The 13595-nt window shown below is 36.1% G+C and overlaps 1 protein-coding gene across 7 annotated transcripts in view; it reads right to left on the reverse strand.

Annotated features, from left to right (window-relative positions):
* DNM3 (dynamin 3) overlaps positions 1 to 13595 on the reverse strand; it is a 626037-nt gene that overhangs the window by 314250 nt on the left and 298192 nt on the right. For all 7 annotated transcript variants that reach the window (XR_011975664.1, XM_072648609.1, XM_072648608.1 and 4 more), the window contains one exon: positions 5166 to 5279. Coding sequence is in view for 6 of the 7 variants with exons in the window: in XM_072648609.1 (XP_072504710.1) it covers positions 5166 to 5279 (114 nt within the window). In the remaining variant the exon portion in view is untranslated. The remainder of the gene's footprint in view (positions 1 to 5165; positions 5280 to 13595) is intronic.

The following is a 13595-nucleotide window of genomic DNA, read 5'->3' on the forward strand; positions in this document are numbered from 1 at the left end:
CCATCACAAATTGGGTACCTATAGAATGAAAGATGCCTGTGGTATCTTTAGGACAACGCCTGCACCATGTGCCTTACTGGTACCATTTTGGTTTATTATTGTTAAATAATAATGGCTAACACATACATCATTTTAAAGTTTTCAATGTATTTTGCACACTACCTTAAGATTTACAAAGCATTCCTCACAACAATCCTATGAAAAAGGTAGAGCTAGTATTATTATCTCCAATTCATAGAAGAAAGCTCAGATGGGACTACTTGACTTGGGCAGTCATACAGCTACTAACTGGCATAGCCAAGATTCAAAACCAGGTCATCCAACTCCAAATGCAGAACTCTTTCCACTACATAGTCCTACCTTCTCCTGTTTGGCCCCAGAATCTTCTGGCAATTTATTATTGTTAGTTACCTCAACTGTTAGGTTATAGCCAAAGAATGTGACAATATGTCTCAACCAATAACAAGAGAGTTACAAGTTGGCAACCATAAATATAAAGAAATTTAACATATTATTTCCAATTCAGCAATTGTGAAATATTTATTAAAATGTATGTTTATATAAATGCACATATGTAAACAGAGAAACTGGAGAAAAATTGTGACATAATTAGGATTAAGGAAGATTAAATAGGGAAAACAAAACCTTTCCAAAACTTTCTTTACTTTATTCAAGACAATGAATGTATTCAAGTATTCAAGAAAGTATTCAAGACAATGCTCTAACCCCCAATTGATACATACTGTAATTTTGATAAAAATATATTCAAAAATCCATTTAATATTTCAAATATTAAAACTTACAAAATCTTCGAATAACTAATATAAGCAAATAACAGATCAAAGAGTCTGGGCTGCTTCTCTTTCAAGCCTGGGTGTTTGGTGATCATGGCAGTCTGTCTATGTTTACATTTTCTTGCTAAGTGGGGAAATCATAGAAAAGACTAACAATGAGGAGGAGAAGGAAGGAATGACTGAGAAACAGGGATGAAGCTAATGCAAAACTATGAAATCTAGTCTTGAAAAATATCTTTTCTTCAAAACTGCTGAAATAATATACATATTAGAAATTTAGCATGGACACTTTCCCATGCAGGCCAATCCTGAGAGCTTGGAGAAGTGTGATTTGTAGCAGAAACATTTCTTTTTCCTATATGCTAAAACATTCCCAAAGGAATCACAAAATGTCTGTTTGAAAAGACTGAAGAAACCATCCATTCTGACTGCTTCCTGAACAAAGGTCCCCTCAACAGCATCCCTAGCAAGATGTCATCAAGTCTTTGCTCCAAGACCTGAAGTGAGAGAAACTAGGAGAAAGCTTCTGAGGCTGCCCATGACCCCTTTACATAGCTCCAATCAAGTTGTTCCTTCTACTCAACCTAAACCTGTCTTTCTACAACTTTCATCCATTGTTCCTCACTCTGGTGTCTGGTGACAAGGGGAACATAGTGGCCCTTCAAAAGCTTGAAGACGTCTATTACTTCCTGCAGAGTATAATGTAAGGAGCCCACTCCACCCCACCCCAGCTTTGAAAACCCAGATGTTGGTGCTTCTGTCTCTGGTTATATGTATATAATGGCCAGACAGTTGGAAGCCCTGTCTGTTGGTCTTTATTTGTGCACAGAAAAGAACAAAAGGAAAACCTACAAAGGAAGCAAAGTGAAGCTGGACAGCTCTGAATACAATGTGCAGTGTTTACTATATAAGTTTTCTTGAAATAGAAATTTATTGCTTTCAATTGAATCTTCTCATGTTCTGCTGGGCACATGGTGATGTTTTTTTTTCTCTTTTCTTAGTTTGTATTTAAATTTAAAATAAATTTTAAAACTTAAAAAAATAATGAAATGAAGGCAACCATGCCTATAGCATGTAAAAACAAAAATAATGAAGCCAGAGATTTCATTAGCTTTTTGGGCAGCCATGCCACACTCGACTCCTATTCCCCTTTCAGTCCACCAACATCCTTCAGATCTTTCTCATATAGTTCACCATCTAGCATCATGCCTCTCCTGGAATTTTGTATGGACAAATGGACAAAGTTAATTCTCTAACCTACATAAGACATTACATTTCTTTCTATTAAGGTTAATCTTCTTAGATTATGTCCAACATTCTAGGCTATTGGGATCTTTTTTCATACTTACCCATTATTTAATTATTTGAGCTATCCCTTCTGACTTTAGATTTTGGGGATATTTTATAAGCATATTATTTGTACTTTTATCCCAATCTTTGCTGAAAATGTTAAGCAGAAGAACAGGGGCAGATCCCACAGGTATTCCAATGAATACCCTCTCCAAGATGATGATTAGCTATTAATGACCTCTTTTGATCATTCAAATTTTTCTGAATTAATCTAATAACATTTGATTCAGTCTATACATCTACTCCCAGAGCTTAGCACAGTGCCTGGCACATAGTAGTCCTTCACAAATGCTTACTGACTTTCCCTTTTTCTTGAACACAAGGATAGTATGAGGGACTTTGTCAAATATTTTACTGAAGTCTTAGTGAACGAGATCTACAGAATTTCCTGGATTTACTCATCTAGCAACTCCATAAAAAAGAAAGAAAAGAGGTTGTTTTGGCTTGACTTGTTCATTAACATATCCTGGCTCTTGGTAATTACTGCTTCCTTTTAAGGCCATTCAAAAACTGCCCCATTAGTGATGTGCATCAGACCCTGGGGACTTCTTGGTTGACTGGTGAATTGGTCTGGCACCCTAGGTAGCAATTTGGAACTAGGTTAATGAATACCCTTTGACCCAATGATACCTCTTATAGAACTATGCCCCCCAAAATATCAAATAAAGTAGAAACTAGAACCCATACCTCAAAAATACTCATAGGAGTACTTTGGGTTGTAGCAAAGAAATTGAAACAAAGGAGGTTCTGTCAACTGTGTAATCACTGAAGAAGTTATAATATATAGAATATTATAATGGAATATTATTATGCCATAAGAAACAATTAAAGGAATAGTTTCATATTTGTATGAACTGATTCAGAGTGAAGTGAATAAAACCAGGAGAACAATTTATACAGTAACAGCAACATTTTGAAGAAAAACAACTTTGAAAGCCAAGAACTCTTATCAATGTGATGACTAACCACAACTTCAAAGGACTGGCAGAGGCTGCCCACTTCTTGATTCAAGGTGCAGAATGAGATGTCATTTTGGAAATGCTAAATATAGGGATTTATTTTGCTTGACTATGCTTATTTATTATAAGGATTGTGTTTTTCTTTTGGAATTTGAGAAGAGGATGAAATTCAAGGAATAGAAAAGAGCCACAGATAGGATCCAAAAAAAGAAGAAAGGAAAGAGGGTCATTTTAGCATGTTTTTAATGCAAAGAAAAAAAATAAGAAAGTTCAGGTGGAAACAAGTAGGACTACTGTGATAGTGATATTTTGAATTTATACTATACTTTTAAATACACAGTTTCATACATAATCTTGTTATTCACTTTGTATGTAGAAGTATTCTTTTGGGGGGGGCAAATTTCAGAATGAATATAACACTTTTTAAAATGAGTGCTAGAATTGTGTCTAGAATTTAAGCCAAACTCATTGGCCTCTAATGTGTGAACTAATTTTTTCTTTCATTTTCCCATAAGAAATGGGGCAATGTTTGCTTTTCTTTGACCCGGTGGTTCCTCTCTTATTTGCCACAATCCTTCACCAACCACTAACAGTACCATACTCATATCATTCCTCAATTCTTTCATCACTGTGAAATATAGTTCAACTGGACAAGTTATAGCATCTATTCATCAAAGATGTATTTTTGCCATCTCCTTTACTTATATTGTTGTTCTATCCTTTCTAGTCCCAAGATTTTTCTCCTTGGCAGAGAAAATGGATACAAAATAACAGCTGAAACAGTTTGGTTTTTTCTTGGTCATACATTATCATCATCCCACCCACCTTAAGCAATCTTTTGCTGTTCATCTTTCTTCCCCCAATATAGGAAAAAACAAGCTAAGCTTTAGTTGTTCTTATCATTTATTGACAGTCTGTGTTCATCCTAAATTACTGCTCTTGACACAACTCCCATGGGATTATTCCTCTTCCCTGCCTCTTGTTTCCATCTTCTATCCATGTCTTAAAAATCTAAGTTTGATGAGATACCTCTGTATCTACACCTGTTGATTGCTCACTCTTTCCTCTTTACTGAACCTGCAGAATATCAGTCTTGGGAGCTACTTGTCCCCTCCTTGGCAGGTTTCCTTGGAAGAATTGTAGTCCATGAGATTCTAACTAAACCTTCTCTGAACCCTTTGAAATCTGCTTTCCCAGAATCTAAGGTTTCATACAATGCCCAGATTTTCTCTTCTAGGTCACAAATCATAAGTTGAATGAATCACTTCCCTACCATATCTACATAATATCTACTTCAATAACAAATTCCTCTAAGTTCCTCAGAATCAGGTCCAGAATAGCAGCTCCCCTTGGCCCTCCTCCTCCTTTCAAAAGATTCAGTTTATTATTAATTCAAGCCAAGAATTTATTAGCTTCTCTGCCTTGGGCAGAGAGAGCTGACAAAATTTATATATAACTGAAGATCCCAATTTTTTACTGTATCATCATATTTCCATGCCAGGCTTAGGTACCAGAAATGCCAAATTATCACTACTATGTGTATATTATTAGAAATGGCATGACATTTCCAAATCACTTTTACAAAAATATCTACCTAGTATTGTCAAAATAGCCCTTGACGGCTATTTGGGCCTAGGTTTTTAAAAACCTACCATATATAAGGCATATACCTAAGAAGTAGCATCAAAATATTTTTTAAAAAATATTTGTGGTGGTTGCTATTTTATTCTGAAGCCATCTTATGCTTTCTCATTCTGATCTGACATCTTTTTAGCTGTTAGTAGTTTTAATGAATATTGATTTCATTAGCCTTAAATTTCCAAACTCCTACTTTCTCACAACATGTAAGTAAACAAACAAACGATATACTGTCTCAATGTAATTTAACAGCAAGAGAAATTCAGAACATATTTTAATGATGAAAAGTTGTGGAAGAAACATCTATTTCCTTGTAAAATGCAAACTAAAGCATAAATCTGCCTGTGAGAGAACCAATGGTTTCTAGAGCGTGTTCACACAACAATGATATTAATAAGACACAAGCTGAAACCACTTTCCTTACCTCATCATCTTTATACCAGGACAAGCTTTCTGCAGTAAGGACAAACCAATATTCCTTGGATCCTCCTTTCATGATGCCAATGTTGTTGATTGTTAGCCATCCCTTACGAATAACCTACAAAAAGTCAGAATCAACAATACGTTTAGCTTAACATTAAATGGTAACATAAGGGATTCAGCTTTTAGCCTAATCTTTAAAAATATTATGTAAAACATACAGTATAATGAGATACAAACAAATGCTTTAAAATCAATATGCTCTTCTCAAAAGTCTATAAGCTTATCAAGATTGCTTCTCTTTTAAAAGTCCAGAGGACCACAATAAATATATTCAACAGCTCGTATGGAAGATAAAAGATAACTAAAAATGATGGACTGAGGCAGATCAAAAGCTATCCACTATGGTGCAGAGTGGGTGGTCTCAACCCACAGTTTAAGAAGTGCTAAAGGGGCCAGGAATGGAAAAAGTTTTAGAAGCCCTGTAGACTGCTGTTATTTCTACTTTTCCTAGTGCAATTAAAATGTATTTTTTCTTAAGATTTGATAGAGAGTCTTTAAACACTCCAGGTCCTTATTCTCTCTGTCCATCCTTCTGGTCTGTCCATTGTTTCCTGCCTGCTATGTGGTCCATTCAACACCTCCACCATGGGATGAACCACGGACAATAAGATGAAGCTCAAATCCATTGGTTTACTACCAGTTATATGCTTTGGTAGGTTTAGTAAGGAAAGAGTTTTACATTACCGACCAAACTCTCGTTTTTATCTTTTTTACTTTCTATGATCTTATCCATATTATCCCTTAGCTTTTAGGGGGATATATAGCCAAATATCAAAAGTATCTGCAAAATGACACTTTGTAGTTGAAATTTTTAAAATTCCAATTACTTAGATTACAAATACGAAAGAATCTTTAAATGACAGTTAAAAGCAAATTTAATTGTTTTTTTATCCTCACAGCTAGTATGTAATTCAACTCTGCCAGCTATAGAACTCAGTTATCTTTATTCCCATGCTAACCATTATCTTGTCACGGTACAGTGTCTGAAAAATATGAGTGCAATAATGTAATAATATAGTTGTGCTAAGCTTTAACAAAATTTCATTTTATAATTTTTGCATATCATATCTATAATCTGAATTATTAAAGTTTAAAAATATACAGATTCTGTAAGATACTCAAAGAAGATCAATAAAAAAAATTGCAAGACCTAAGGAGTTAAATTTACAACATATATTTCCATTTTATTTTTCCTTTGGCAAAACTGAATAGTAGGTAAAATTTTTCTAAAGTGTTATTGGACCTTCCTTCTTGCCATCCTCTGCCACTTCCCAGGGTTCTCTTTCTGCCACTTTGGAGACAGATACCCAGAGCCTTCCTTTTGTCCTCTGGCTACCCAGAGCTCCCCTGTAGGTCTTATGCCTCTAGATACTACTAAAGACTCCAAAATCATCCCTCCTTCTTACTCTTCACCTTAGCAAGACTCCCTTTCTTTCAGATAAACATCTCAATCTTCATCCACCAATTATAAAACATATATTAAGTACATGTGTTGGGCACCAGGGTTCCAAAGACAAGAATGAAAGCTCCCAGCCTTCCAGGATCTGATCGTTCATTGGGAGAAATAAGAGGTGGCATGGTAGTGTAGGGTCAGAAAACCAGGATCCCAATTTTGCCTCTATTATTTAACTGCCTGCTTGACTTTAGGCTTTTCACTCAATATCTGTGGACATGTCTCCTTATCTATAAAACAAAAGTCTACATGGCCTTTGACCCCCACCCCTTCCATTCTAAATCCATGGCCTGCTGTATATATAATAGCATACATCCATCGATGTGGTAATTTGGAGGAGAGGCACTAGCAGTTGGGGAAGGATCTTTTTGTGGGAGGAAACTTCTGCTGAGCTTTGAAGGCAGACAACGATTCGAAGAGGCATCAGATACAAAGCAAGGCGTTCAGGCATGAGGAAAAATATTTATAGGAGGAATGCAGCCAATTAACCTGACATGAAGATGTAAACAATTTTGTTATGTACCCTCCAATGATATTTATGTTTTATTTAAATATATTTAAGAGAGTTGCTTATAAAGCCAAGTGAGTGAATCTGCAATAAAAAGATTTTATCAGGCATATTTATCGCTTCTACCTTCCCATCCAGATGTCTCTTCTTCTTCACTTATATATTGCCACAACTTTGGTTCAGGTATTTATTACTTACGGAGTGAAATATTGTACTAGCCGCCTTCTCATTAGTCCCTCTGCCTCATCTTTTCCCACTTCTGTCCATCCTCCACACAACTGTCAGCGTGATTTTCCTAAAGCATCTTTCTGACCATGTCACTACCCTGCCCACCCCCACCCCCACCTACAAACACTCAATAAACTTCAGTCACTTCCTGTCACTGTAAGATAAGATACAAAGTCCTTTGCTTGCCATTTCAAGATCTTCACAACCTGCACACTTTCCTGTCTTTCCAAATGTTTACACTTGACTCTCTTGCATGCTTTCCTTGATCTAGCCATACTGACCTACTAGCTACTCCTCACCCAGGACACTTCCTCTCCCATCGCTGTGCCTTTGAATCATCTGGCCTTCATGTCTGGAATATGCTCCCTCATCTTTACCTCTTAGAATAAGCAGCTTCATTCAAGACTGTCCAAATGCCACCTTCTACGAGGACCTTGCCTAACCTTCACACCGTGCCCTCCAGCTACTATAGCCTTCTACTTGAAGGCTACCTTCTGGTATGTGCACACACACACGCACACATGCACACACTCACATGTATACACACACACAGTCATTTTTCTTTACATAATGTCTTGCCATTAGAATGGATGCTCCTTGAAGGCAGGAGTTGTCTTTTTTTAATCCCCAAAGATTATCAAAGGGCCTGGCACATAGTGAGTGCTTAATAAATGTTTATTGATTGGTTGGCCCTTCTTAGTGATTCTCAAGTTATAATCTGCAACTATCAGTTCTGGTCCATTTGAAAGCTTTGACTCTGTTGAGGGAAGCCACAAGAACACTCTCTGATGCCAGTGGTGCCGTTATCCACAGTTTCCACTAAAGGGGAAATAAGTGATTAAAAAAAAAAGGAAAGTGAAGAGTCATTATAATTAAGAGGAATAAGAGATTTATGGAAGGATATGCCCAAGCAAAGACAAATAAGATTGGCTCTAAAATGAAGACACTGCACAAGTGGAAATAGCAACTCTGCTTTCAAACCTGAAATTAAAACAATGAAACTTAGTCTCTCTCTCCCAACCACACATGGATAAGACTTGGGTTAGATGGCAGAGTGTAGAGAGTGAAGTAGCTGAATGATTTAAAATTTCTTAGGTTCTAAATACCACATAATAAGCTTACAGTGCTTATGAAAGCAGAAGGTAGGAACACTGAATATGAAATTACCAAACATGAAGAGGAAGTTAAAGGGCTATGGGACCAAATGGATATTTCCTTATTTGTAAGCTCCCTCTTGAAAGAAAGGATCATTACTAATATTGGCACAGCAAGTACATCTAGTTTTCTTCACCAACAAAATTTGTCAGATAAAGAGGCTTACAAGGAGGTTTGTTAGTGTGTGGAAATTAGGGAAATCTTAGTGGGGTGTTTTTACATGAAGTTAAACTGAACACTGCTCCATTCACTCCTTTGCTTAACAATGGAGTTTACAATAATTTCAAATAAGTTAAGTTGACAAGTATTTACTAAATTTCTACTGTGTGCCAGTCCCTGTACTCAGCACCAAGGGCACAAAGAAATGCAAAAAAAAATTCTCCTCTCTTAAATCTCACAGTCTAATAAGGGAAATTATATACAAACATGCAAACAACTATGTAGGAATGACATATAGAGAATAAATGAGGTAATTGATAGAGGGAAGACCATAGCATTAAAGGGAAGAGGCTTGTTCTACTGTGTTTTCTAACATCAATTGAATCATCAAAAATAATACTTTAATTTAAATAAGGTACAAAAGATATATACACAAGTATACAATCTAACCAGTAGATAGATAAATGAGAAAAATAATAATAAAGCAATCAAATTCAATAAGTATCAAAAGCTGAAAATGTTGTTATAGTCTCACACTTCCCAGAACCACAGAATCATAGATTTTAGAATTGGAAGGGACCATCAGCCACTACCTAGTTCAATCCAAATCTGAAAGGATAGAGCTCTAGGACCGGAGTCAGGATGACTCATCTTCCTGAGTTCTAATCTGGTCTTAAGACAGTTATAAGCTCTGTGACCTTGGGCAAGTCACTTAACTCTGTTTGCCTCCATCATTATATGTAAAATGAGTAAGAGAAGGAAAAGGCAAACCACTCCAACGTCCTTGCCAAAAAACCCCAAATGAGTGAAACAACAACAAAAGACTTGGAAAGGAGGAATGATGTCATGAAAAGAGCAAAGAACTCAGAGGCTCTAAGAAGCCTGGGGTTTTGTTCCAGCTGCAACATTTACGGACTTTGTAACTGCTATAAGTCTCAACCTCTGTGAGTATAAATTTCCTCATCAGTAAAATGAAGATAATAACATTTGTATAATCTACATTCCCCTATTATTCCCCTATAACCAACAATCATATAATAAGCTTTTCTCTAGGCTTTAAAATGATATAAAAATGAATTATTATTTTATTTCTTTCATCGTTTTAACATTCCAAACATATCACACGGCATTAGTCCTCAGTATTATACACTAGGAACATGAGAATTTGAAATATTTTCTATTGAATAACAAGCATAATATTCTAGAAAACTAATACTTATAACCCAAGAGTGGAAAATTTCTAATGCAGAATGCAAGACAGAAAATTGCTGGACAAACACAAAAGATATTATTAAGTAAAACAGTAAAAATTTTAATTAAAGCACTGTCGTGATTGACTGAAAACATATATACAGCATGGCAGAAAACCTGAGTGAAAATATGAGGGATTAATATTTAGGCAAATATACCAATTTACCTTTTACATTAGAAGACACAACTGTTGGAAGTGAAATTACTTTTACATAGATCTCCAAATGTTAGCTACTATTCAGTGGCAGTGGCAGGTTTGAATCCCAGGGACTAAAATTTTTACCAAGAAGTAAGTCTCCTTGAAAGAGATCCAGGAGACAGTCTATCCTTGGCAGGTCAAACTGCCTCTACCTTTACTGACACCATTTCCCCTAAGATCTAAATGGACGAAGCTGAAGACTCTTGCTCAGAGCACCAAAAAGATCAGTGTCCACCAAGCTATCTGTCCTCCTTCTGAGCTGGTCCATCAGGTTTTGTCCAAGGAGCAACCTTTGCAGCCACATAGTAACCATTGACTGCCACCCTACCACTTGTCCCAGGACTAACTACCACCTACCACTGACCTCACTGATTAACAGCCACCCTACCACTGACCCCACCCAAACCACTTATTCCACTTCCACCTCAGCCCCTCTGCCATAATCCAGCAGTCGCAGCTACTGAGATCCCAGAAAAGGTTCCCACCTTTTACACAAAATCTTTTACACAGTCAAATTATTCAATGTCAGAAACAGACATAAGGGTCAAAGGATTTTTTTACCTGCTGCAGGACTGAACCTCCCCCATTAGAATGCAAGCTCTCCGAGAGGAGGGGCTATCTTGGTTTTATTTTTATATCCCTAATGCGTTAGCTTAATATACGCTTTTTTATTCACACAAAGGCCACTCCTCCAATTCTCCACTTTTGCAAATGTTCTTCCCTTTCCTACCACAGGATTCTCTCTTTGGGACAGGAAGGTTCTAAAACTTCCAAGACTGCTAGGACATCAGCAACATCTCCCTTTTTCAATACTCACAGATTGGGAGACACCTACTTTTAGCACAGCATTAGGAACATCAGGGCACAAAACTTCTAAAAGTCTTTGAGCCTGACATTTGGCTTGTGTCTGATATAACTCTTCCATAATTGTTAACATGTATACGGTTCTGCTACAGCTATCAATATATACATATATATGTATATCCTTGAATGATTGCTTCATATTTTCAAAACAAGTATTTGCCTCCATTTGCCATCTGTGATTATTTCTATCCTGTGTTAAACTCAACAATTAGCAATCCATTTCAATTATTGCTAATTATTTTTAATTCTCGGAGCTATTTTTCTACCTGATTCTCCAAACTGAGATGAGAGGTATATTTTTTAAATGATTTTTTGCTGCATGTCTTTTCCATGTGCCTATTCCTTTAAAGTCAAAGGAATGTGGAAGAGATTCAGCGTGATACTAAACAGAAAGGAACTTAGACCCATCACTCATTGCTTACACACACACTCCCTCCCTCCCTCTCCCTCTCCCTCTCCCTCTCCCTCTCCCTCTCTCTCTCTCTCTCTCTCTCTCTCTCTCTCTCTCTCTCTCTCTCTCTCTCTCTCACACACACACACACACACAGACACACACACTTACATTCATGAGCATATAAAGGGGAAAAATTCTCATGATAATCACAACCTGAAATTAATTGAGATGTTTCATGAAAATGATTTGGAAAGAAGCTTTAAAAATTAATGCTATTTGATGATGACAGAGTTGGTATATTTTCAACTCAGGAACAAGTATTCTCATGTAAATATGAATTCGTAAAAGAGAAAAATCACTTGTTAAGCATTTTCTGTGTGCTGAACACTGTTATAACCCTACAGACAACAAAAGTGAGATGACTGTCACTCTCAAGAAAATCACTGTATAATGAAGTAGAAAGCAAACAAAAGAAAGTCCAGGTAATAACACAGGGAAAGGCCCCCAAATCTGATGGGTGCATTGACTGGGCATTTGGCAAGGTCTGTGAGCCCCGAGGTGCATCAGGGCAGCAAGAGATCTGATAATGATGCTGGAGTCTGGAGGATCCAGAGGGTCAAGCCAACTGCTAAGCTGCAGGACCTGAGAATCAAGTGGCCAGATATACAGTAAGGCCTGAAGTAGGAACAGAATTAGGAACGATCTTATCCAAGAAATGTGAGCTCGAAAGCAGGTCAGGTGAACAGGAAAACAGAAGTACAGGGTTCTCTCTCTCCTCCCCTTCTTTTCTTCACCCTCTCCCTTCTTCTCTTCTTAACTCTCTGAAGTCTGGCTTCTGACTTCATCATCTAACTGCAACGGCAATGATCTCTTAACTGGTAAATCTAATGACACTTTTTCAATGCTGATCTTTCTGGATTTCTCTGTAGCCTGCAAATTGTCAATCACCCTCCTCTCCTTGATATTTTCTTCTCTCAAGGCTTTTGTAACTGGTTTTTCCTATTTATCTGACCACTACTTCTCGATCTTCTTTGCTAGGTCTTATTCCAGCTTACGCTCACTAACTGTGGGTGCCTACCAAAATTCTGTCCTTGGCCCTCTTCTCATATTAGATCTTCCTTATTGGGATCTGAATAACTTTTCCATCAACAAAATTGAGAAAGAACAAATCAACTAATTGGACATGCAAATTTTTTTTTAAAAATCTATGAAATAAAGAAATTAGAAAGTCTTAATAAAGCACCAAAATAGAAACTTCTGAAAAAAATCAAAGCACAGTCTAATTGAAAGCTATGAGGATATATTGAATTTATACTAAGGAACTATTTGAGAAAGCAATAAATACATAACCCATTATCTAACTTGACATTATAAAAGGAAAGAGGAAAATAAGTTACTAAACATCAAAGGAAAAATAAAAGGAAACATAAAAGGAAAAATAACAAATGAACAAGCAATAAAGAATGTAATTACAAATGGATGAATATTTATAAAAATATTTAAATTAATAGAATAAATCATAGAGAATTTAAACAACCCAGTCTCAGAAAAAAGAAACTGAACAAACTAAATATGAATTCCCAAGATAAAAAACAACTGAGACCAGGCAGATTTTAAGTGAATTCTATCAAATATTCAAAGAAAAATTAATTTTAACATTATACAAAAATTTTTAAGAATATTTACATAAATAAGAAAAGATACTCTAAGCAAATTCTTTTTATGATAAAAATATAGTCTTGATACCTAATCTACAAAGAATTAAAACAGAAAATAAACTATCAGCTAACATTCCTAATAATCAGTGACATAGACACTTAAAATATTATATTAGCAAATAGGTGACAATAACAAGTTGCAAAGATTATATCATACGACCAATTTGGATTTATAGTAGAAATGTATGACTGGTTCAATATTCATAAAACTATGAATATATCTAACCATATTAATAACAAGACCCAAAATAATCATGATTATATCCACATCCTGCTTCCTCTCCTGATAAGAGTTAAAGTCTCCCTTGGAAAGAAGGATGGGGAGAGAAGAAAATAGAGACATCTGTTCTCCCTTTGAGCACTCCCTTGCTACATGTGGAAGGTAGCCTTCAAAACATATGGGACCTTCCTGTACAAACACATACATAATTTAATAATAATT

This window comes from Notamacropus eugenii, chromosome 2 (assembly GCF_028372415.1).
Source record: "Notamacropus eugenii isolate mMacEug1 chromosome 2, mMacEug1.pri_v2, whole genome shotgun sequence".
Lineage (NCBI taxonomy): Eukaryota > Metazoa > Chordata > Mammalia > Diprotodontia > Macropodidae > Notamacropus > Notamacropus eugenii.